Genomic DNA, 25718 nt, shown 5'->3' with positions numbered 1-25718 from the left:
GGGCCAGATATTTAGGTGGTGTAAATCAGCATCGCTCCACTGACTGCAATGCAGCCACACCAATTTATTCAAGCTGAGGAGCTGGCCTTCAGTTCTGATTCCTCTCTGAAGAGATGAACTACAGAGAGGCTCCTGCAATGGTTGAATTTAGCATGGCATTTCCCATCCTAAGTCTAGGAGGCCCCACAAATACCATGCACAGTCCAATATGGTGGAGTAAGTGGTCCCGTTTGTGGTGGTTACTAGGGCTCAGGGAAGCTACAAAGACACAGAGTTAGCTTAGCTCAAGGCAAGTCATTTGACAGCCCGGGCAGAGCTATGGAATGGAGTGGATAGTAGAAGGGTTGACTGCACACTGGACCATAAAGCAGAGAAGGATTTTGGCATCTGATCTCTTCCCCCCAAGACAGTAATTCTGTCTTGGAGTGGAAGAGCCCAGCCTGGTCCTTGAGTCAAACTGGCAACCCCCCAGCTCTCTGAGCTTATGGTGGCAGATAGCACACTTGGATCCATTTGGCTGCTGCTTGTCATAGCCGTTCGTGGCAGAAGGCTGGAGCGGAGCTGCTCAGTGGAGCACTGAACCCACACAGATCTGGGAATGGCAAAGTGGCTTTTTAACAGCTCACCTATGAGCACTGAAAACAAGCGACAGTTAAACCATCAGGTTCAGAGTAATTCCATTCCAAGCCCAAGTCAAACTGGCTGTCAGGGGCCCACAACCTGCTCCAAGTTAATACCTGCTGAGGGTAACAGAGAAACACAAAGGATTTGGGGGTCTAGAGGTGGCAGCAATGGCTGAGCTATGGAGGAGACACCTTGCTGTACGTCAGCCCCAGAGTTGGAGGCTGCCTGGGCTGTGTCCTGCTAGAATGAAACGTTCTTCCAGTCCTGAGAGCAGGATGAAGTGGCCGCTGATGCCAACCCCCATCAATAGGTGGGATCAACCTAAGCAGAAACTGTAAAGTTTTGGCCACATCAGTAATGTTCCATGGCAGAAGGTCAAGGGCATACAGTGCTCTGACCTTGCCACAACTTTTATGACAAAGCTTCCTCTAAGGAGTTTGAGGTGCAAGTGGTGTTCTCGTCCATCCTCCCCATGGAAGGAAAAGGTCTGGGTAGAGACCGTCGAATCGTGGAAGTCAACGAATGGCTACGCAGGTGGTGTCGGAGAGAAGGCTTTGGATTCTTTCACCATTGGATGGTGTTCCAAGAAGGAGGAGTGCTAGGCAGAGACGGGCTCCACCTAACGAAGAGAGGGAAGAGCATCTTCGCAAGCAGGCTGGCTAACTTAGTGAGGAGGGCTTTAAACTAGGTTCACCAGGGGAAGGAGACCAAAGCCCTGAGGTAAGTGGTGAAGTGGGATACTGGGATGAAGCATGAGCAGGAGCGTGTGAGAGGGGAGGGCTCCTGCCTCATACTGAGAAAGAGGGACGATCAGCGAGTTATCTCAAGTGCCTATACACAAATGCACGAAGCCTGGGAAACAAGCAGGGAGAACCGGAAGTCCTGGCACAGTCAAGGAATTATGATGTGTTTGGAATAACAGAGACTTGGTGGGATAACTCACATGACTGGAGTACTGTCATGGATGGATATAATCTGTTCAGGAAGGACAGGCAGGGCAGAAAAGGTGGGAGAGTTGCATTGTATATAAGAGAGCAGTATAACTGCTCAGAGCTCTGATATGAAACTGCAGAAAAATCTGAGAGTCTCTGGATTAAGTTCAGAAGTGTGAGCAACAAGGGTGATGTCATGGTGGGAGTCTGCTATAGACCACCGGACCAGGGGGATGAGGTGGACGAGGCTTTCTTCCGGCAACTAACGGAAGTTACTAGATCGCAGGCCCTGGTTCTCATGGGAGACTTCAATCACCCTGATATCTGCTGGGAGAGCAATACAGCGGTGCACAGACAATCCAGGAAGTTTTTGGAACGTGTAGGGGACAATTTCCTGGTCCAAGTGCTGGAGGAACCAACTAGGGGCAGAGCTCTTCTCGACCTGCTGCTCACAAACCTGGAAGAATTAGTAGGGGAAGCAAAAGTGGCTGAGAACCTGGGAGGCAGCGACCATGAGATGATTGAGTTCAGGATCCTGACACAGGAAAGAAAGGAGAGCAGCAGAATATGGACCCTGGACTTCAGAAAAGCAGACTTTGACTCCCTCAGGGAACTGATGGGCAGATCCCCTGGGAGAATAACATGAAGGGGAAAGGAGTCCAGGAGAGCTGGCTGTATTTTAAAGAATCCTTATTAAGGTTACAGGGACCCGATGTGTAGAAAGAATAGTAAATATGGCAGGCGACCAGCTCAGCTTAACAGTGAAATCCTTGCTGATCTTAAACACAAAAAAGAAGCTTATAAGAAGTGGAAGACTGGATAAATGACCAGGGAAGAGTATAAAAATATTGCTCAGGCATGCAGGAGTGAAATCAGGAAGGCCAAATCACAACTGGAGTTGCAGCTCGTAAGAGATGTTAAGAGTAACAAGAAGGGTTTCTTCAGGTATGTTAGCAACAAGAAGAAAGCCAAGGAAAGCGTGGGCCCCTTACTGAATGAGGGAGGCAACCTAGTGACAGAGGATGTGGAAAAAGCTAATGTACTCAATGCTTTTTTTGCCTCTGTCTTCACGAACAAGGTCAGCTCCCAGGCTGCTGCACTGGGCAGCACAGCATTGGGAGGATGTGACAAGCCCTCTGTGGAGAAAGAAGTGGTTCAGGACTATTTAGAAAAGCTGGACGAGCACAAATCCATGGGGCCGGACAAGTTGCATCCGAGAGTGCTAAAGGAGTTGGCGGATGTGATTGCAGAGCCATTGGCCATTATCTTTGAAAACTCATGGTGATCGGGGGAAGTCCCGGAAGACTGGAAAAAGGCTAATGTAGTGCCCATCTTTTAAAAAGGGAAGGAGGAGGATCCAGGGAACTACAGGCCAGTCAGTCTCACCTCAGTCTCTGGAAAAATCATGGAGCAGGTCCTCAAGAAATCAATTCTGAAGCACTTAGAGGAGAGGAAAGTGATCAGGAACAGTCAGCATGGATTCACCAAGGGCAAGTCATGCCTGACTAATCTAATTGCCTTCTATGACGAGATAACTGGCTCTGTGGATGAGGGGAAAGCAGTGGATGTGTTGTTCCTTGACTTTACCACAGCTTTTGACACAGTCTCCCACAGTATTCTTGCCAGCAAGTTAAAGAAGGATGGGCTGGATGAATGGACTATAAGGTGGATAGAAAGCTGGCTAGATTGTCAGGCTCAACGGGTAGTGATCAATGGCTCCATGTCTAGTTGGCAGTGGAGTGTCCCAAGGGTCGGTCCTTGGGCCGGTTTTGTTCAATATCTTCATTAATGATCTGGAGGATGGTATGGATTGCACCCTCAGCAAGTTTGCAGATGACACTAAACTGGGAGGAGAGGCAGATACCCTAGAGGGTAGGGATAGGATACAGAGGGCCGTAGACAAATTTGAGGATTGGGCCAAAAGAAATCTGATGAGGTTCAACAAGGACAAGTGCAGAGTCTTGCACTTAGGACGGAAGAATCCCATGCACCGCTACAGACTAGGGACCGAATGGCTCGGCAGCAGTTCTGCAGAAAAGGACCTAGGGGTTACAGTGGACGAGAAGCTGGATATGAGTCAACAGTGTGCCACTGTTGCCAAGAAGACCAATGGCATTTTGGGCTGTATAAGTAGGGCATTGCCAGCAGATTGAGGGACGTGATCGTTCCCCTCTATTCGACACTGGTGAGGCCTCATCTGGAGCACTGTGTCCAGTTTTGGGCCCCACACTACAAGGAGGATGTGGAAAAATTGGAAAGAGTCCAGCGGAGGGCAACAAAAATGATTAGGGGACTGGAATACATGAGTTATGAGGAGAGGCTGAGGGAACTGGGATTGTTTAGTCTGCGAAAGAGAAGAATGAGGGGGGATTTGATAGTTGCTTTCAACTACCTGAAAGGGGGTTCCAAAGAGGATGGCTCTAGACTGTTCTCAGTGGTAGCAGATGACAGAACAAGGAGTAATGGTCTCAAGTTGCAGTGGGGGAGGTTTAGGTTGGATATTAGGAAAAACTTTTTCACTAGGAGGGTGGTGAAGCACTGGAATGCGTGACTTAGGGAGGTGGTGGAATCTTCTTTCTTGGAAGTTTTTAAGGTCAGTCATGACAAAGCCCTGGCTGGGATGATTTAGTTGGGGATTGGTTCTGCTTTGAGCAGGGGGTTGGACTAGATGACCTCCTGAGGTCCCTTCCAACCCTGATATTCTATTATTCTATTCTATGATTCTATGATTCCCTTCCCACCGCAACTCACCTCATCTCTGCCCTTCCCCACCAGCTCCCTGCTGTCTGGGACAGCTGCAGTTGCCATCCATGTGCTAGCTACTCCTCCAGATCCCACCCGTGCCTACCCAGCTGCCCTATGAATTAGACCCCAAGTCTATTCTTACCGGTCTGGATAGATCAGGGGTGGGCAAACTTTTTGGCCTGAGGGATGCATCTGGGTATGGAAATTGTATGGTTGGCCATGAATGCCCAGTGGGGGAGGTGGACTCTATGGGGTGTAGCATGGGAGGGCTCTATAAGGGATGTTACCAATGTGGGAGGATGACAAGGGGTATGGCGCCGGTGTGATTGTGTGTGGGACTATACAGGGGCGGTAACAGGGACTCCTCAGGGCCCTGCCGGCAGTGACACCAAGGCAGCCGTACCAGGGACCGTCAGAGGCAGAAGCACCCTAGCTTCTGGGCAGTTCTGAGGCTCTCGAGGGTGGGGCCGTAGGAGACCAGGAGGGAATTGGGCACGCTGCTGCGTGGGTGGCAGGGGGGTTCTGATCCTGGAAACAGCACGGTGAAGTCGCGCCTGCGCAATGTGGCTCTGCGTGCCGGAAGATGGTGCTCATCAAGGGAATTGTGAGGCTGGGGAGTGCCGGGCAGGCAGAGCAGGGCAAGCCCCCAACCCTGCTTCCCAGCAGGAGCTTGAGAGCATAAGAACATCTGATGGGCCAAAAGCGGCCCAAGGGCCATAGTTTGCCCACCCCGGGATAGATTCTGCTCCCATTTCAGAGCCGAGAAACCTGCCCTGGTAACGGGACTTGCTAGAAGTATCACTTGGGTTGATCTAGATTTACCGGGGTGTAACTGCCTGCAGCCTCAGGGCTGCGATTGCAATGGAATTTCTCTGCATTTACCATAGTAGATTTTGGCCCACTGGCTTCATAAGGAATTACTCTGATTTACACCAGCTGTAACTGAGTGCAGGATCTGGCCACTCCGTGGGGTTCCCCTGGATTTACCTGGCTCTAACCTGATGGTTGTATTTGACTGTCCCGACTGAAATATTTTGGCCTTACTTCTGAGGCACCCACTGCTTCCAGCTGTGGCTCCCCACCCCAGACCTATTCCCACGTGCCTCCTGGTGCTGGCAACACTGACTCAGCCCATTTCGAAGGGCCCTTCCTGCTTAGTCGCCAGTGAATGAGGCAGCAGCCAGTGGCAAGGCGGCTGGTTCCAGGAGACCGTGAAACAACACACACAGAAGGCCAAGATGACCAGGTGATTATAGTCATCTCAACTTTTGGGCAGCCAGTTTGCGACACCTTGAAAGGACCGGATTTCCGGGAAGGGCTGAGAACTAGCCCTCTGAAAATCAGATGCCTTTAACGTACCTTGTTGTGGGCACCCAAAAAGACTGAGGCACTCAAAATCACTTGGCCACTTCAGAAAACCTTGGCAGGATAGCTTAGGCTGGGTGTGAACACTGGACAGGAGCAGCCGTTATGCCCCTGCAAAATGTTACCCAACCTGGATTCCCCTATTCCCACATCTGCTCTGGGAACACACACAAATAAAATAGGACACTCAGGAAGTTGGCATCCATTAGCAAACATCAAACTCATGATTACAACGGAGACAGGAAATGACACAACTCGCTTTAGTGTCTTCACTCCAACGTGGCTTGTGTCTCCACAGAGGCTAAAGCCTGCAGATGACCTTCTGGGTGCCTCTGAAAAGCTGCTTAGACTTAAAATAAAATTAAAAAAACCCAACTACGGTTGTTTCCATAAATCCTTTGTAACCATCACTGAGAAACAGGCTGGAATTACTCTTTTTTCCCTTCCCACTTTGCCTCTTCTTTCGCCTTGATCTGCTCTGTGCGTTGAATGTGTCCACAGGTGTCCACGGGTGAAGTCCCCTTGCTCGCCCTTGTATGTTTCACAGTCCTGGCTGTCATGGAGGCATCACTGTGGTAATGGAGCAAGTGCTGGCAACCAACCTGTATAAGCTCTGTCTCCTGATGTGAGTGGAAAGAGGGCCTGGGAGATGGAGAGCAGGAGGATGAAGATCTAACATGGCCAACATTGCCCCACGTTCTGCCTTTTGTTTTTCATTATTGTATTTTTTTGATTCTGACCATTATTATTTTTCCCCCTCTCGCCAGTTGCACTAGCTCAAAGTCTGAGTGCAAAATGCATGTTTGGCGTGAACCCTAAACAGACATTTGCTTTCCATCTTCCGGGCACGATGCTATCTTGTCTCCAGTGATTCCAGGTATTCCAGTGCTATGTCGTAGCAGAAATGATACTGCTCCTTTAAGAAGAAGAAAAAAAGAAATGCGTGAAGAGCTGAAGTAAAGAGCTGCCCAGCATAAGCCACTTGTACTGCGCAAGAGGTTTTATTGGTCTTAGAAGCCTATGAATAGAGCAGAGCAGGAACCAGACTTTGCAGTTTCACAATTTTGAAATTTCTGTGGCTCCAAAATAGAAGGAAAACAAGAAATTTCTAAATTTCCTGCAAAATGAAATTTTGGGGAAAAAAATGCTTCAGGTCTATCGAAATCTTCTGTTCCAATTTTGACTTTTCCCCATTAATTAATTCTATTATATTACTTAAAAAATTAAATGAAAGGTCAATTCAAAATGGAGAATCAAAATGTTCTGTTTTCAATAGGTTCAAACGTGATACTTCAACCTTATAGAAATGCTTTTTTCCATTTTTCTTCCCCAAAGAATGTTCATCATTGGTGACACATTTCCACAAAACATTTCATGTTTGACAAAACTGGTATTTTCCAATGGGAAAACATTCCTTCCGAGCCTTTCCAACCAGCTCTGCGTATGCTGTGCGCTCTCAGCTATGAACTACCTACCTACATAGATCTAGATAGTGCTTTTGGGGAACACTCTCGTAACATTACTATAGGTGCTGGACCTAGGGGTGCTGGGGGTGCTTCTGCACCCTCTGGCTTGAAGGGGTTTCCATCATATACAGGGGTTACAGTTTGGTTCAAGCTTCTCAGCACCCCACTATGCAAATTGTTCCAGCCCCCCTGAACATTACCTGTTCATGAAAAAATAAATGCATTTGAAACTGGTAAAAGGTGCCTGGGGACAGACCTGGGGACTAAGGTCCTGGATTATCCAGCCTGGGCAATGGAAGCACAAGCATCCTACAAATAATCTGATCAATGCAGCTTAACCCTGACTCAGAAGACCTATATCTAGGGAAGAAAGGCGAATTCAGTCTCCTCAGTCCATTCATTTCTCAGCCTCCCCACCAAGACTGCCAACAAGGGAGCCAATTAATGCCAATTGTGGGGGGGCCATGTTGCCACATGGAATTGGTTTCTCATTAGTGTCAATGGCAGCCCCCACCTGAGACAGGACGAGACACTAGGTCAGCCAGGCGCGGGGGTCTCTGCTGCATCTGCTACACATCTGAGCCCACCCTTCCATGTACAAAGCAGGTGACTGCATGTGCCAACGGATGGGTGCATATATAAGCCCCACTAAGGCAGCTTAAGGGCCCGATCCTGGAAAACTGGCGTTGGGGAGTCTTACCGTTCACATTCAAGGAAGTGAGCCTGAAACAAACTGCTCCCTACAGCAAAGACTTACAACCTTCCTCTCAGTGCAATGGCTTGGATGCCTGCACCGTGAGCACAGCTGAGTCATTACAGCTCCCTTGGTACAGGTACAGTTAATTGTTGCCTGCACCAGTCTGGGTTTAGTGGGAGCAATTAAAGTACCCTTGTCTGCATATATTTTGTGGCCACGACTTAGGTCCTGTGTGAAAATTTCCCCTGGCTAGAATTGCTACCCTGTGCATTGATTTTTCTATATTTAGAAGATATACAGGATCTTATTTTCCCATTAGAGGAAGGGCTAAAAATAATGAGTTCCTCTGAATGGGAGGATTTGTATATATTTATTTAGCTAGGCCCTAAAGTTTACAAGTATCATTCTGCCCTGGACATCTTGCACTCTAAGAGCACGGTCGTGCATGAATGCGCCAAGTAAGGCATCAACCCATGGCGATAGAGCAGCCCTGGTGCCTTTAACAGAACGAGCCCTTTTTCCGCTAGCAGAGCATGTGTCCATCGACTTCTCTGGTTCCCAACCCCATTAGGGACTCATCACTCAATCAGAGGGCGTCAGAGCTTGAATCATAGAATCATAGAGTATCAGGGTTGGAAGGGACCTCAGGAGGTCATCTAGTTCAACCCCCTGCTCAAAACAGGACCAACCCCAACTAAATCATCCCAGCCAGGGCTTTGTCAAGCTGGGCCTTAAAAACCTCTAAGGACGGAGATTCCACCACCTCCCTAGGTAACCCATTCCAGTGCTTCACCACCCTCCTAGTGAAATAGTTTTTCCTAATATCCAACCTAAACCTCCCCCACTGCAACTTGAGACCATTACTCTTGTTCTGTCATCTGCCACCACTGAGAACAGCCGAGCTCCATCCTCTTTGGAGCCCCCCTTCAGGTATTTGAAGGCTGCTATCAAATCCCCTCTCACTCTTCTCTTCTGCAGACTAAATAACCCCAGTTCCCTCAGTCTCTCCTCGTAAGTCATATATCCCGGCCCCCTAATACTTTTTGTTGCCCTCCGCTGGACTCTCTCCAATTTGTCCACATCCCTTCTGTAGTGGGGGGACCAAAACTGGACGCAATACATCACAAGCAGATGATAGCTGTGACTTCGGGAGGGGGATGAGCCTCGGGATGCTCTCAGAGCAACGAGGATCCTGTTTGCATGCAATTTCCTTTGCAAACACAAAGACAGGAGGGGACACAAAATCCCATGCACAGGAAATCTATCTATCTATCTTTGGATGAGCTATTACCAGTAGGAGAGTGAGTTTGTGTGTGTGTTTTTTGGAGGGGGGTGAGAGAACCTGGATTTGTGCAGGAAATGGCCCACCTTGATTATCATGCACATTGTGTAGAGAGTTGTCACTTTGGATGGGCTATTACCAGCAGGAGAGTGAGTTTGTGTGTGGGGGGGTGGAGGGTGAGAAAACCTGGATTTGTGCTGGAAATGGCCCAACTTGATGATCACTTTAGATAAGCTATTACCGGCAGGACAGTGGGGTGGGAGGAGGTATTGTTTTATGATCTCTGTATGTATATAAAGTCTGCTGCAGTTTCCACGGTATGCATCAGATGAAGTGAGCTGTAGCTCACGAAAGCTCATGCTCAAATAAATTGGTTAGTCTCTAAGGTGCCACAAGTCCTCCTTTTCTTTATGTGAGAGTGCTAAGTGCTTCTAAAGCAGAATCCACCAGTGAGCTCTATGGGAAGCATCAGTGGGCCTACAAAAAGAATTAAATTAGCCGTGTGGAGGGGTGGGTACCACTAAGCTGGCCCAGGTATGGGGGGGTCTTAGAATCATAGACTTTCAGGGTTGGAAGGAACCTCAGGAGGTCATCTAGTCCAACCCCCTGCTCAAAGCAGGACCAACCCCCAATTTTTGGCCCAAATCCCTAAATGGCCCCCTCAAGGATTGAACTCACAACCCTGGGTTTAGCAGGCCAATGCTCAAACCACTGAGCTATTCCTCCCTCCTTGAGAGGGAGGGGGGTCTAGGGGAAGGAAATCAAAGAGAGGAGGCAGCCACAGAGATTAAAACCACAGAATGCTTTTGGATTAAGGAAAGGGATTGTTTCCTTTTATAATAATGTAAAAATAAACCCCCACAGGCAGCCAGCGGGGGGGGCGGGGGGGAAGGCCCACCAGGATCCGCAGCTGGTCTGAAGTGGAGCAGACCCCCTGACTTCAGAGAGGCTACCCCCATTTACCCCAGTGGGAGATCTGGCCCACAGTGGCTCCATGAGATTCAGTTTCCTGGAGTAGACATTTCAGGTTCATTTAAGGCTGGGAAAAGATTGTGTTCTGATCCGAAATGCTGCTTTTTGGTAATACCTTTGCAATTTAGCCCAATGGGCTTGACGACTTCATGCCTGTCAACTGCACCTTTTTATTACTTATTCTCCCCCCGCCCAATCATGGTTTAATTCCTAATGCAAAGCACATCCCTCCCAAAGCCATTTCAGTTTTAAAGCAAGGGATTTTATAATCCAGGCAATGCAAACACGCTAGCCACCTTGCTTTGAAAAACACAACGAACCACTTGGATTCCTCTCACAAAGTGATAAAACCCCCAGCTTGACCCCTATGTAGCTCTCACCCCAACCAGCTGTAGGTAGGTTGGCAACTGTCTAATGGCACAAAACCGAACACCCCTTCCCTGAGGCCCTGCCCCTGCTCGCTCAATTTCCCCCATCCTCACTCACTTTCACCAGGCTGGGGCAGGGGATTGGGGTGCAGGAGGGGGGTAAGGCCGGGGATGAGGGGTTTGGGGTGTGGGAGAGGGCTCTGGCTGGGGTAGGGGGTTGGGGTGAGGCGGGGGGTGAGGACTCCAGCTGGGGGTGCAGGCTCTGGGTGGGGCTGGGGATGAGGGGTTTAGGATGCAGGAGGGGGCTCCGGGCTGGGGCCGAGGGTTTGGAGGGGGTGCGGTTCTGGCTGGGGCTGTGGGCTCTGGGCTGGGGCCAGGGATGAGGGATCTGGGGTGCAGGAGGGGGCTCTGGGCTGGGGCAGGGGGTTGGGGTGTGTGGGGGGGTGCAGGCTCTGGGAGGGAGTTTGGGTGTGGGAGGGGCTCCAGGCTGGGGGTGCGGGCTCTGGGGTGGGGCCCGGGATGAGGGATCTGGGGTGCAGGAGGGGGCTCTGGGCTGGGGCAGGAGGTTGGGGTGTGGGAGGGGGTGCGGGGTCCTGGTGGCACTTACCGCAGCTCCCAAGTCCCTGCAGACCCTAGGCGCATGGGTGGCCAGGGAGGCTCCGCGTGCTGCCCTCGCGCCCGCAGGTTCCCGGCCAATGAGAGCTGCGGAGCTGGCCCTCAGGGCGGGGGCAGGGCATGGAGCCTCCCTGGCCACCCATGCATCTAGGGGCCACAGGGACCTGGCGGCCGCTTCCGAGAACCACACGGAGCTAGGGCAGGTAAGGAGCCTGCCTTAGTCCTGGGCCCCCGCTGACCGGACTTTTAATGGCCCGGTCAGTACCCTTTTCGACCCTTGCAGCAAGGTCACGCTGGTGGGGCATGCAATGCACTCTTCAAAATGGCATCCTCCATGTCTAACACTGAACAAACACACATCTGGTTTTATAACAGTACCAGACAAGGGCAAACCATTTAAAAACAGGACTCTCTTGCTTAAAACTGGACCAATGGCCTGCAATTCAACAGGGCCAAAGAAAACCTCCAAGAATGCAGTTGTTGTGGAGGACAAGACTTACCTTGGCTGCTCTTTACTCTGTAGTGAACCGGGTACGGTGAAGGTGAGAAACTGAGGGGACTGGCTAGAGACAAGCAAATCATGGCCGAGTGCTAGCTCAAGGGTGTCTACTCTGCTGTGGCCAGAGGTGTGGCCACAGCCCGTGTAGACACACCCAAGCCGTCTTGGAGCTGGCTAGTGCCAATAACAGCAGTGAGGCTGCAGCAGCACGGGACCTGGACAAGTCTGCCTGGGACCCTGGATACGTACTGGAGTGGCTAACCCCCACGGCCGCAGCTTCACTGCTGTTGTGACTGGAGCTAGCTCGGGTATGTCTACATGGGCCAAAGCCACATCTCTGGTTGCTAAGGTTGCCAACTGTCTAATCACACAAACCCAAACTCCCTTGCCCCGCCCCTGCACCAAGGACCCATCCCTGCACCTTCTCCGAGGCCCCACCCCGGTCACTCCATTTCCCCTCCTTCCATCACTCACTCTCCCCCACCCTCACTTGCTTTCACCGGGCTGGGGCAGGGGGTTAGGGTGCGGGCTTTGGAGTATGGGTGGGGGCTGAGCCTGGGGAAGGGGGTTGGGGTGCACGAGGGGGCTCTGGGCTGGGGGTTGGGGTGTAGGAGGGGGTGCGGGCTCTGGGAGGGAGTTTGGGTGCAGGAGGGGACTCAGGGCTGGGGCAGGGGATTGGGGTGCAGGAGGGGGTTTGGGGTGCTGGCTGTGGGATGGGGCTCAGGACTGGGGCAGAGGGTTGGGGTGTGGAAAGGAGTGAGGGCTCTGGCCAGGAGGTGCTTACCTCGGGTGGCTCCTGGTTGACGGTGCAGTGGGGCTAAGGCAGACTCCCTGCCTGCCCTGGCCCCGCGCTGCTCCCAAAAATGGCCGGCACATACCTATGGCCCCTGGGGAGGACAGGGGGTTCCGCGCACTGCCTCTCCTTGCAGGCACCACCCCCAAAGCTCCCATTGGCCATAGTTCCCGGCCAATGGGAACTGCGGAGTTGGTGCTGAGGGCAGGGGCAATGCGCAGAGATGCTTTGCCACCTCGCCCGCCCACTAGGGCCCACAGGGATGTGCTCTGTGAAGTGTTCCCCTCCTAACCTACAGCCAGTCACACCGAAACCACCAGTGCCCTCCTTAGAGCAGCTTTAAACCCACCAAGCTGATCCCCGTCACAGAATTCGGAGCTAAGGATTCCAGCAGGGGAAAGGCCCCAGGTGTGTATGTGGTACATACCTGCACCACCTCCCAGGGTAATACATCCTGCATGGCTTTGTATGAGAGCCCAGACAGTGGGATATGGATGTCAAGGGCACAAAACCCCATGGCCACGTGCTGCTCGTCTTACTCCACCCCACCTTCACCCAGCCTGCTCAGGTCACACGGCACTCTCAGCAATGTCTGCTGAGGACTGGACGGCAGAAGGGAGGCCTCTGCCTGCCGCCCAGCCACACCACAGACTGGCAGAAAAAAAGGATCCACAAAGGGCACAGGAGAGATCTGGAAAGAGACCAATGGTCAGGCTGGAGAGGGGAAGAGCTATGGTGAAGCCTGGTTGTTGTGTGAGTTGTAGCCCAATGCCAACAACAAAGTTCTTAGGGTTGAAGGCCAGAAGGGACCATAAGAACATCTAGTCTGACCTCCTGTATTGAAAAGGCCACTCCATTTCACCCATCTACCCCTGCGTTGAGCCCAATCACTTGGGTTTGGCTAAAGCATCTTCCAGAAAGGCATCGGGTCTTGATTTGCAGACATCAAACGATGGAGAATCCACCACTTCCTTTGGGAGTCTGTGCCAGTGGTTGATCACCCTCACTGTTAAAAAAATTGTACCTTACTTCTAAATGGAATTTGTCTGGCTTCAGTTTCCACCCATTGGTTCTTGTTCTGCCCTTCTCGGCTAGATTAACGAGCCCTGTAATATTGGTATTTGCTCCCTGAGAAGGTCCTGATATGCGGTAAAGTCCCCTCTCAATCTTCTCTTTGATAAACTAAACAGGTTGAGCTCTCACTGTCAGGCATTTTTCCAGACCTCAAATCATTTTGGTGGCTCTTTTTTGCACTCCCCCCTTCAAATTTTCCACACCCTTTTAAAACTGTGGACACTAGAAATGTATGCAGTTTCCAGCATCGGAGTTGCCAATGCCATGTGCAGATATAAAATCACTGCCCTACTCCTACACGTCCAAGGATCGCATCAGCCTTTTTTGCCACAGCATTGCACTGAGAGCTCACGGTGAGTTACTTATGACCCCCTCAACCCTTTGCAGTCACTGCTTTTCGGATACAGCCACCCATTCTGTAGGTGCAGCTGGTGTTCCTTGTTCCAGATGGCCAACTTTACATCTGGCTGAATTAAAACACATTTTGTTTGAACAGGCCCAGTTTACCAAGCAATTCAGATCGCTCTGTAGGACTGCCTGTCCTCAACTTTGCTTATTGCGCTGCTTATCTTTGCATCATCCGCAAATTTTATCAGCAGTGATTTCGCTTGATCACTCCCCACTGACAGCTACATCTTGAGATCTGTCAATTAGCCAGTTCTTACTCCATTTAACATATGCTTTATTGACATTGGATAGTGCTAATTTTTCAATCAGAACATCAATGTGGGGGGAGGGCTACCTCAGTGGTTTGAGCATTGGCCTGTTAAACCCAGGGTTGTGAGTTCAATCCTTGAGGGGGCCATTTAGGGATCTGGGGCAAAAATTGGAGATTGGTCCTACTTTGAGCAGGCGGTTAGACTAGATGACCTCCTGAGGTCCCTTCCAACCCTGATATTCTATGATTCTAGAGTAAGTCAAAGGCCATATAAGAGTCTAAGTACATTACATCTATGCAGTTACCTTCATCAATCAAACTCATAATCACCTCAAAGAATGAAACCAAGACCTATTTTCCATAAAACCATATTGGCTGGTATTAATTATATTCCTCTCCTTTAATTCTTTATTAACTGAATCCCGTATCAATTTTTCCATTATTTTGCCTGGGACTGATGTCAAGCTAGTCAGTCTACAGCTATCCGGGTCATTCCATTTGCTCGTTTTGAATATTGGCACATTAGCACTCTTCCAGGTTTCTGGAGCTTCCCCGGTATTCCCAGACTTATTTAAAATTAACATCAGATATCTCCTGATCCAACTCTTTTAGGACTCTTGGGTGAAAGTTATCCAAGCCTGCTTCTTTAAAAATGTTTATCCCTAGCAGATGTCTTTCAACATCCTTCTTGGTTACCAATGGACTGGAAATCATTCTCCTCCCCGAGACATCATTTTCATGTGCCAAAAACACATCAACATGCTTCTTTCTGAATACAGAACAGAAATATTTACTGAACACATCTGCCTTTTCTGCATCATGATTAACAGTTTTACCATCTCCATCTAGTAATGGGCCTAAATCATTGTTAGGATTTCTTTTGTTCCTACACAGGAGTAGTTAGGTTGTCTTTAGCATGTGGTGTGTACGCAATGGGTTCTGGTGCTCGGAGATAGAAAAGGCAAGGCCACCACAGGCAAACGCAACCCACTGCAGGCCCTGTTGTCCCTGGCAGGATGTGAGTGACTCTTCCCACTGAAGTGTAGAGGAGTCCCTCGTATCCCGCCCAGGAGATGGGTGGGCAGAGAACTGAGCCCCAGTGTCCTATGTGGATCTGTCACAGCAAGGCCTTCATGGGTGTGGCTCTCATTGGAGCACTGCAGGTGGGATCATGTGGGACGACGTCCTTGTTAATCACCATCATCCTGCGCACAATGGCGTGGGAGCAGGGTGGAGGGGTGCAGTCACCACTGGCCCCACTGTGAGGATCAGGTCGCCACACTGGGTGGGTGACAGGTCTGCTCTGGTATGGCAACTCCAACGCAGAGCAGTGCCAGACGCAGCAGGCTCAGCCCTAGGGGCCTCCCAGCTCATTCTCCAGTCTCCGTTCACGTAGATCTGCACTCCCTGAGTTTAGGGTATAAACTAACCCATGGGGAAACTCTGCTGAAACCACCAGTTGCACATGGTGTCCATCTGACAGTGTGCGCAACAGGCAAATGCCATCAGAACAAGGAGACCAGCGGACCACGGGGCTTGGCAGGGAGCCTGAGACCAGAAAATGCTCCACAGGGCTGCCCCACTTTGCTCCTCAGCCAGGACCCCTACTGCTCCTAACCCGCAGGAACAGCTGGAATCATACCTAGTGAATTAACTACAAACCACCACCCCTTTGTTATTCAGGGGACGAGCCCAGCAATGATACTACGAGGTCATTGCCTCAGACTCTGGGACGCACCCAAGTCACGTTCAGCAAGTGGCTGGGGCAGGGGAAAGAGGTGCCAGGCTGAGACAAATACATCCACGCTGGCTTGGTGTTTGTGCCTCCTGGCTCCCCGGTCCAGGCTGGATTAACTGGGTCCCAGTGTGCCTTGACACACAGCAGGACTTTCTGATACACAGCAGCAGGTCAAGCGGGAGGCAGGCAGAAGGGACAGGAGATGTGGGGGGCGTCGTTCAGCACTTACCAAGGTCTCGACCATATTTGGCTTGTAGTTGCGGAGGGTCTTTGCAGCATAGAAAACATCCACCAAGTTGTGACACTTGATCATCTCCAGGATCATGGTAGAGGCACAGAATGTGCCGCTCCGACCACCCCCATTCCTAGAGGGAGACATACACGGAGTCAGTCAGTGGAGAGCCAGCGCACAAGGAGACCCACAGAGTAGTTGCCCCAAGAACAGCCTCACTAAACAGCAAACCAGCTGCAATGGCTGGCCCCTTTCTCTGGTGCCTTTCTCCTGAGGATCTGCTTTAGTGAATTAAGCTCCGTGATACTGGGAGGTAGGAAGTGGGGCATGGAGAGGCAAATGCCAGTGCTTTCAACTTGGGGGCCTTGAGAAGTGGCTTGATATTCAGATCGCAGCGAGAGCTGCCAGCATGCAATCCCTCTGAAAATCAGGCCAGGTCCATTCAGGGTGACTAGTTGCAGGCACCCAGGTGTGCACCAGCACTTGCTGCAGCAGATAATACCTTCCCCTTTTCAGTAATAAAAGACGAGCTACTGTCCGAGTGAAGAGTTGGAGAAGCAAGTCAGGGAGCAAACGGATTCATTAGAGCCACACGTCGCCAGGACCGGCCGGACACCCCGGAACTCCAAAGGATGAAATTGCTGAGCTACGGACCAAACGATGCAATAGGCTCCTGTACCAGAGGGCTGGTGGGTAGCCAGGGTTGTAGCTAGTTTAATAAAAGGTATGAAGAGTAGTCCTGGCAACTTCAGAGGCATGAACCTTCCTTCAGGCCTGCTGACCTTGTTTCCAAATTACCACAGTGTCTGAGCCCCTCATAATCTTTAATGTCTGAATCCTCAGGATGCCTCCTATGAGGTAGGATGGTGCTGTTATCCCCAGGGGATGGGAAACGGAGGCACAGAGACTAAGTGACTTTACCAAGTCTGGGGTATAGCAGGGAGTTGAACCCAGGCCAGCACTATAACCATGGACCATCCTGCCTCATCATCCTCCTGTTCTCCCTGCCATGGGCCTGTTAAGGAAGTTAAGTAGCTCTGGTGAGCGAGGCCAAGTATCGTCATGATCAGAACCTGACTCAGATGGAAGACAAGGGCTAGGAATTTTCATTCTGGCAGGGGGTTAGCAGTGGGAGACCCCTGGGATCTGTGGTAGGAGCCTCTCATTGAGACGAGGGACCTCACTTTGCTGTCTCTGGCATATCGGAATGAATTTGAGGGTGGTTTCTTCCAGGAGCTGTTCACACTGCGCGTTTCCTGGCTGGGCCTGCTCCCTAGAACTCATGGATGGTGGTCTTGGTTTTCCCTCTGCCAGGTCGGGCCTGACTGAACCTCTCACAAAGCAAAGCTGTGACCTGACACCGCCCCACTGTGATAATGACATTCTTCTAACTCCGAACTGAGCAAACTGGTTCAAATGTGGGGGGACAACCAGGCCCGCTGTGGCCCCGTTCCAACCATTCCAAGGCTGTGGCCCCGTTCCAACCATTCCAAGGCTGTGGCCCCACACACCAAGACTCGTCAGAGGCACTACAACGAGAACGGCTGGGGTCTTGCAGCTCATCGGGCTGGACTCAGAGCACTGGGTTCAATTTCTGGCTCTGCCACAACTTCCTATGTAACTGGGGCATGTTCCTTTCTCTCTCCATGTCTCCGGTCCCCCTGTGTAAAATGGGGTGGATGATCCTGTTCTTCCCCCGCTTTATCTGTGATGTCTATTTGGGGTAGCGGCTGCCCTCAGAACCAAGTGTATCGCTCACGTCCCATCGTTCTGCTTAGCGCCAAAAGCTACTGGGTACACCCTTCCTCCCCCTGCAAACGCATCAGCCTTGCCAGAGACACCGGCCTCTGATTTATGAGCCTCCACACCCTCCTCCTTGCCTTGCTCCCTCTCTTACCTCCCGGTCTTCATCTCCTCAGGGCTCTGAGGGGGCGGAGAGCCGTATTTTACAAAGGACGCTCTCAAATTATACTTAGGTTAATGAAGACGGATGAGGTTGTAATTAATTTTTGATTAAAAGCTTGCCTGCTGTCCCTGTCGATTTGAAAACTCATTATGCCCAGTGTCTGTGTGCGTGCAAATGGATGGAGGACGGTTGAGAGCACTCATAGAGTGCGAGCTCAGTAACCAGCCCTGCTGGAGAGCACATCACTGCAATCACTCAGCTGCTGCCTGCATCCCCTTCTCCTGAAAAGCCCGGCAGGCTCCCGGGACCCTGCGCAGCAGCTGGGATTGCTGCTCAACCCCACAGTGACGGGAGCAGCTTCCACTCTGGGTGCAGCGGGCCTGGACCTCAGCTGGTGTCCACTGAGCTCAACGGATTGACACCGATTTCCACCAGCTGAGCTCCTAGCCCAGTGAGGTCAGAGCTTTGGGCAAGTGTTTTTAAATGCCTCAAAACTCACCACAGGGATCAGAGGAAATCCAAGATGGCAGCTGCCAGGTCCCTGCTTGGCGCTGCACGTGCACAGAACTGCATCAACGGTGGCTTGCTTAAATACAGACTTCACGCCCAGGAGGGCCCTTGGGCAGCACTAAGCGCTGGTGGGCTGATGGGGGTCGCTCCCCTCTAGCCCTTTGGGCACGTGGGCTGGCGGGAGCCGCTGGCCACCAGCCCAGGTGAGCAGGCTGTTGTTCTCTGGGGGCTACTCACAAGCAGTGCACGATTGTCCTCCCATTGCCGCTCTCCTCCTGCCACTTCTCCACTTGGGCCAGCAGGTGCAGGAACGACTTCTTGGAGTCTGGCGTGTCCCTGTACGCTGACCACCTCAGGTACTGGAAATGCCGGACCATCAGGTGCCCTTCCTGCAACTAGAAGAGGCCCATTAGTGTGTGAGTATGGCCCCCTCCTAGATGTCCTGCTGGAGGGTCTGGTGGGGGCAAGGGGCGACTCAGGACTTGTTAATGCTTGTGGAAGGGAGGCTTCACATGGGCAGCGCATAGGCAAGTGTCCATCTACCCACCCTTCCCGAATCTCTTGCTATTCAGTCATCTCCCCAGCACCTCTCCTAGTGTATCTCAACCCTGATTTGCACTGCCCTGGCCATTCCAGTCACAACCCACCAAACACAAATGCAGCTCTGACAATGCACCTCAACCTAATCTGTACCACCCCTTGCTATCCCTGTCCTGGGCTCCCTGCAATGCCAATGCACCTCAACCTAACCTGTAGCCCCGCCGCTAGCCCCATCCTGGACTCCCCACATAATGCACCTCAGTCCTGCCGTGTACTTGGCTGGGAGCACCTACACTTATTCATGCTTTGTTCACTGCAAACCTCTTGAAACAAGGCCATCCAGCCAGGGGGCGGAGAATGGTAAGAATGCTCTTTAATACCCTAGTAATCTAGTTAGCTTTGCAACCTAATGCAGTTAGAAGGCTCTGGGAGAAGATGGATTTATATGCACAAAGCTAAGTAAGCCTGGGCTTTAGCCAGATGGATGTGGGGCTCAGTTCTGACTCGGAAGATGAAAATATTCTGGGAATGAAGCCTGGCTTGTGCAATGAAACACCAGGCCCAGCGCTCCATTTGGGATTGCTGTTTTCAGCCACAACTGTGTGGGGAGTTGAGGCGGGCGGGTGAAAGGGAAGGGAGAGAGAAATCTAAGGCAGGTTGTTGGATTCCCAGCAAACAGCACTGGATCTCTCGGGCTAGGATCCTAGATACCCAGGTGGGATGGAAGCAGGCACCTGCTCTTAATTCTAAAATCAGTGGGGCCAGAGAATTCCGACTCCCAGCGCCCTGCAATACGGCAGTACAGGCTGATCTCACGTTTACCTCCCAAAGGACGGCACAGTGCTTGGCAAAATCAGATCAACGCACGGTGCGCAGGGCTCGCTTTGCTCCTGCTGATGTACACACAGGGCCCAATTCTGCTCCCTCTTACACAGATGTGAAGCTGAAACAACACCACTGACTTCGGGATTTACACCAACGGCCAGGAGAGGATAATTTAGCCCACTAAGAACTGACTCTCATTCTCCTATCACACTGTGAGCAGCTTCACGTTCACACACATATACCCCCCCTCACAAGCATACCCACGCACATGGGTCCCAGTATCACACACACCACACGGAGCAGCATCACAATCATACACAGCCAATACCATACCTAGCTCAGCTTCACAGTTACATGTGCCCCTCTCACACACACTTTAGACATAACATTATCTGGAGCAGCACACACAGCTACACCCTCACACAGTGCATTGCCACACGCACTCTCTCCCACTCGACACAGCAGCACCCGGCAACCACCCTCAGACACACACAGCAGCAGCCACACAGACCGATTTGATTCTCTAGTGTAAACGCTTTCCCATTAAAGCAGCCCAGGCAGGACTGCAGAGTTCCGGGGTTTGAAACAGCTTCGTCTAATTCATGATACAACTTTCCAAATCCCAGATAATCTGGGGAAGAGGGGACAATTCAGGAGGTCCTTTCTGCTGTCTGGATTGAAGATCCTAGCTCCTCATTCACCTGGGTTGCTTGTAAGTTCCAGAGAGGATCTGATGTTGACTTCCACGCTGTGACACCCTGACACCCCAATATTCACCATTGTCGTGTAATTAGGATATGTTTTGTACAAAGTATGTCTTGTGAGGTATCATCCTAAAAGTCTGGATCTGCTAGACATTAATATCTCGTTGGAGTGTATGTGCTATCGTCGTATGTGAAGTTATGAAGTTTGGCTCTGTGTGTGTTACTGAAACACATTGTGAGGGTGAAAACACCCACAAGCAGCCTTCAGGTACAACAGTCAAAAAGCCAAACAATGTTGGTGGCTTGCTGAGGAAATGCACACAAGCACAAGGATTCATAGAATCACAGAAGATTAGGGTTGGAAGAGACCTCAGAAGGTCATCTAGTCCAACCCCCTGCTCAAGGCAGGACCAACCCCAACTAAATCATCCCAGCCAGGGTTTTGTCAAGCCAGGCCTTAAAAACCTCTAAGGATGGAGATTCCACCACCGCCCTAGGTAACCCATTCCAGTGCTTCACCACGCTCCTAGTGAAATAGTGTTTCCTAATATCCAACCTAGACCTCCCCCACTGCAACTTGAGACCATTGCTCCTTGTTCTGTCATCTGCCACCCCAGGAACTATGCACAACAGAAACCTCTCAGAGATAGCACTACACAATGGGAACTGTTTGACACAGCAAAAGAGCTTTCCAGAAAGTGGGAAGAAGATATAAAAGGGGGGAAATGACATCATGAGAGTACCTCACTCTCCCTACAACAACACACCTGGAAACATCTGAGGAACAAAGACTGAACTGGGGGAAGTGATGGTCCCAAGCTAAGAGATTTCTTGCCTGTGTATGAAAACCTGGGAAATCCGAGCTGCAAAGCAAAGGCAGCTTGTGCCTCAAGAATCTGCCAGACTGTTTATCACTCAGGGTGAGAATCTGCTAATTCATATCCTACCTATCTAGTGTGTTAAGATCAGTTTGTGGTTTTGTTTATTTACTAGGTAATCTGCTTTGATCTGTTTTGCTATCCCTTATAATCACTTAAAATCTATCCTTTTTTAGTTAATAAACTTATTTTATGTTTTAATCCAAACCAGTGTGCATTTGACTAAGGAGCCTGGGGAAAATCTCAGCTTGGTTACCACAAGTGTGCATGGTCCTCTTCACATCAAGGGAGAGGCGGACCCGGTGTTACACCCATATACTGGCCAGATTGGACCAGGGAAGGACACTACTGCTCTGGGGTCCGAGGCTGGCAGGCTGGCAGTTAGAGAGTCCACATGTGACTGCAGCTCGGTGTGTCCTCACCCATGTGAATGCTAGGGAAAGTGCAAGCTTGGAGGGCTTTGCAACTTGTCACAGCAGCACAGTGTGAGAGGAAGCCCAGGCTGGTAGGTCAGAGGGCTCAGTGGTACCCCAGTTCCAGGTGGCAACCTGGGGGGAACCCATCACACATGCCATTTACCTTCCCTCGCTGGTCAGTTTTCACTGCTAATGACCTGCCTGCAGTTATTCTGGAAGTCACCTGCCAGACAGGTGCTGGTGGGGAGTGGACATTTTGCTGGCATATGGTACCCATTAAAAATAGCCCCTGGGGCTACAGCAAAGGAAGGAGTCTGAGGGTCAGGGGCTGTCTCTGTGCTGATTCAGTTATGCAGGACAGCAAGCGGAGAAATCAAAATGCAACTGAAGCACCCAAGCCCGTCAGGCAGGCTCGGCTCTGACATTAAAGTTAGAGGCTAAATGAGGTCTGGGCTTGCTCCAAACCATTGTTAAGTGCTAGCGACGGGCAGACCTCTAAATGATTCCATTCAGACATGCTCCGGAAAGCATGGATGCTTCCCTGAAACTTATCCAGACTTCTTGGGTCTGAGATTTAGGACAGAAATCTGGCCAGAACAGGCCTCCTTACAGGATCTCAACCTTTCCACTTCCAGGTGGATTCCCGAAATGTAAGGGGGGAAAGGGAAAAATATTGAGGAGAGGGGGAAAAAGGGGAGCAAATGTCTTCAGGTGGCAAAAATTAAAAGGGTTAGGATCCATTCTGAAGTGTGGTCAAAGGTCCTGCTCAGTTCTCCTATGAACTGCCAGACCAGATTGATCCTACGGCCATTTAACGCACTAGCCTGTCTCCAGCCATGGCCAGTACTAGACGCTTTGGAGGAAAGTGCAAGAAACCACATAATGCGCAATTATGGAATAATCTCCACACAGGGGAAGGTTCATCCTAAATCCTGGTAGTTCCCCCATCACGAATTTTAATGTAGCCATAGGTAAATCTTGCTCTATGTAGGTCTATGATAAGTATATCTGGCTCTCACCTAGCGCTTTACATCAGAAGATCTCAAAGCACTTTACAAAGGAGGTCAGCATTATTATCCCCATTTTGCAGAAGGGGAAACTGAGGCACAGGGCTGTGACGTGACTTACCTAAAGTCCCCCAGCAGGCCAGTGGAGAGCCAGGAGCAGAACTCGGACCTCGTGAGTCCCACCTTATCCACTAAGCAACAATGCTTCCCTTAGTAGCAGCCACAGGGTCTTCTGCCTGTCCATCCACTGACCTCTTCTGTCTGACTCTGGTGCGCCAATCAGCATAGTGCCTGGGCATGTGATGCCAGCTCTGCCATGTCTACTCTAGATTAGTTCTGAACCTTTGTTGAGGTAAAATCCCTTCCTTGGAGAACCCCTCCCCCCCCACACACACACAGTGTGTACCCAATCCAAGGAGCAACGCACGTGGAGTGAAAAACTCCCTCCTGACCGCCAGAAAGGGAAACTCCGTGCTGGCCAACAGCTCTTTCACGTATCAGACTCCAGACAGCCAGGTAGGGATGGCAAAGATTTCTCCTGCTTCACCTCAACACTTCTCCCGGGATCACGCCCCGCCTGCCAGCTGCTCTGTCCAGTGACCTCACACAGAGCACAAGGGCTAGTGTTATGGGAATCTCTGGCTAGTTTAAAGATTCCACTCCTGCCCCCTCTTTGTGGCCTGCTCTCCCAGTTAAATACACCCATTCATCTCAATCTCCTCTCAGGAAGGTCCTGTCCCTCCCCCACTTCCATTCCTTGCCCTTCATGTCACTGTATTTTCCTTCACGTAAGGGTGACCAGAACTGGCCAAGGTGCACTGTGAAAGCGACATGAAGCATGTTAAAGGCCCTGCAGTCTTTTTCTCAGCCTAGCAGGAAAGCCACTCTGTTCTGCCGGTTCCAGTGATTCTGGGGGCTCTCAGTCTCTATAGCACGGCATAAACTGACCACCAGCTGGGGCCAGAATGCCCTTCCCCAATGCACAGACATGGGTCTGAGTTCAGATGCAAACTCTCCACTTGTAAATCACTTTTACCCCCTTTAAGGTCCTTTACAGAGCAATGTCAAGTGGCTAAGGGCTCATCTACACAAACAGATCATGGCAAGCAGGGTGTGCATCTACCCCACACTAGCCTGCCGCGCTCTGACTGTGTGCACCCCGCTGATGTGTGTGCATACACACACAAACACGCACACTGCTCTCTTTGAAATAGGACTAGCTCGAAGCGCATTAACGAGCGGTTGATGCGCGTCAGCCGGGCGCACATGACAGTTGGGAGAGTATGGGGTCGATTCACATTCCAGCTTGCAGTGAACTATATGTTCATGTCGATCAACCCTTAGTGTAAATGAGAATCAGACCCTTTGGGTCTGGGATTCTGGCCTGAGTCCAGCTCTGGTACTGCAAAAATAGCCTGTTGTGGTCACTGTGAATCCCCCAGCGCTGGCCACATGCAGAGAGAAGCTCCGAATCCAGTGCAGCATGGGAATGAAAGTTCCTCCCTTCCTGGTTAAGGGTCTGATGCCGCTCCCACTGAAACAAATGGGCGTTTGGCCAGGAGTGGGACTGGCTTCTAAGTTTGATTCCAGTCTGCAGCCCACCTCTGTTTGAGCAGAACAGCTACAAGGAGATAGACACTCCAGAAAGCGTTGGCTGGTCTTCATGAGGGACGCTTTGTCGGCAGGAGTGGGCTGGAGGGTCAGGGGGTACTTATGTAACTATCAGGGTAACTTGGGAGAAGTCTCGTGGCAGGATGCCACGCCACCAGCTAAGGGATCATTTAACCCAGTATTCAAGTGAAATTAACCAACTACATAAGGCTGCTCTCTGGGGGGTTAGGGGTGGGGTAATCCTAAGGGCAGCATTTCTGGGGTTGGATATCCACATGGCATCTGGAGTTGCCTTCTCCTCCTCTTTTTTGTGCTCTTGAAAACACAGTGAATGTCCTCACACAGCTGGTAAAGCTGGGTTGACTCCAGCATTCAGCTGGTGCAGTCTCTGCAGTCACTCAGGAGCCACTTGAGTTTCCTCCCCTGCTGCAGGGCACAGCCTGGAGCTCCTGGCGGAGCGACCATCTTGGAAAGGTGAATATCTTTAGATCAGCTAACACCCACCTCCCATCCCCACCCCGACACAATACAGCACCCTGGCATGACAACCAGATGCGCCCCCCTCCTCACCCGTGTGATGTTCTGCACCCGGAAGAGGCGAGCAACGAAATCCTCGTCGGCTGATCGGGAAACATACTCCACTTCTATCGGCCCATACTGCTGGAGCCCTGGCTCAGGCCAGTACTGTAAACAGGGCTACAGAGAGAGGAGAGAGAAACAACTGTATGAAATGCAGGCATGCGCAGCAGAAGGCATCACACAGGGGCATGGGGCACCATGTGGGGGTGTGGGACAGAGGGCGCTGCATAGGGACATGGGGCTCTGGCATGTGACCTGGGGACACAGTGCAAGTTCCCCAGGCAGGAAGGAATGACACCAGGCACTGGATGGGGGACACAGCACAAGGGTGCTTAGCACAGGGCACATGAGAAAGGCCACAGCATGCAAACACTGCCCATGCTATCCACAGCACATTGCTGGATGGAGCTGACCTTTCTATACTGACAGGTCAAAGGTCAGAACCTGCTCTCAGTTACACCCACGTGGTCCTCTCCAGACGTCAGCTGAGCAGAAGCCTGTGAGGGGTGGGGTCACCCAGCGCTGACCGGTGCCAGATGGAGCAAGGTTAGTCCCATATCTGGTCCCACCTCGGGGTGGTGGGGCTGATCTGGCACTTCACTGGCTTCAGTGGAAGTATGGGCAGGAGGACAGGAGGGACAGGCCCTGAGCGATGACCGTGTGTCATTTTGGATTTTATCTC

At 51.2% G+C, this 25718-nt stretch overlaps 1 protein-coding gene across 16 annotated transcripts in view; it reads right to left on the bottom strand.

Annotated features, from left to right (window-relative positions):
* Nucleotides 1–4821: 4821 nt before the first annotated feature.
* PTPRU (protein tyrosine phosphatase receptor type U) overlaps nucleotides 4822–25718 on the bottom strand; it is a 320906-nt gene continuing 300009 nt past the window's right edge. For 13 of the 16 annotated variants that reach the window (XM_073317468.1, XM_073317476.1, XM_073317471.1 and 10 more), the window contains 4 exons: nucleotides 25028–25153; nucleotides 18714–18871; nucleotides 16058–16193; nucleotides 4822–6582 (listed from right to left, as the gene is read on the bottom strand). In XM_073317468.1, coding sequence (XP_073173569.1) covers nucleotides 6520–6582; nucleotides 16058–16193; nucleotides 18714–18871; nucleotides 25028–25153 — 483 coding nt within the window. In that variant the 3' untranslated portion in view covers nucleotides 4822–6519. Of the gene's footprint in view, nucleotides 6583–14051; nucleotides 14860–16057; nucleotides 16194–18713; nucleotides 18872–25027; nucleotides 25154–25718 lie in introns of those variants that run through there. The other 3 variants (XM_073317470.1, XM_073317481.1, XM_073317474.1) reach the window with 2 other exon arrangements.

Source organism: Lepidochelys kempii, chromosome 19 (assembly GCF_965140265.1).
Source record: "Lepidochelys kempii isolate rLepKem1 chromosome 19, rLepKem1.hap2, whole genome shotgun sequence".
NCBI classification, from domain to species: Eukaryota; Metazoa; Chordata; order Testudines; family Cheloniidae; genus Lepidochelys; species Lepidochelys kempii.
Note: the sequence above shows the minus strand (reverse complement) of the source record. Positions and strands in the feature narration are given on the sequence as shown.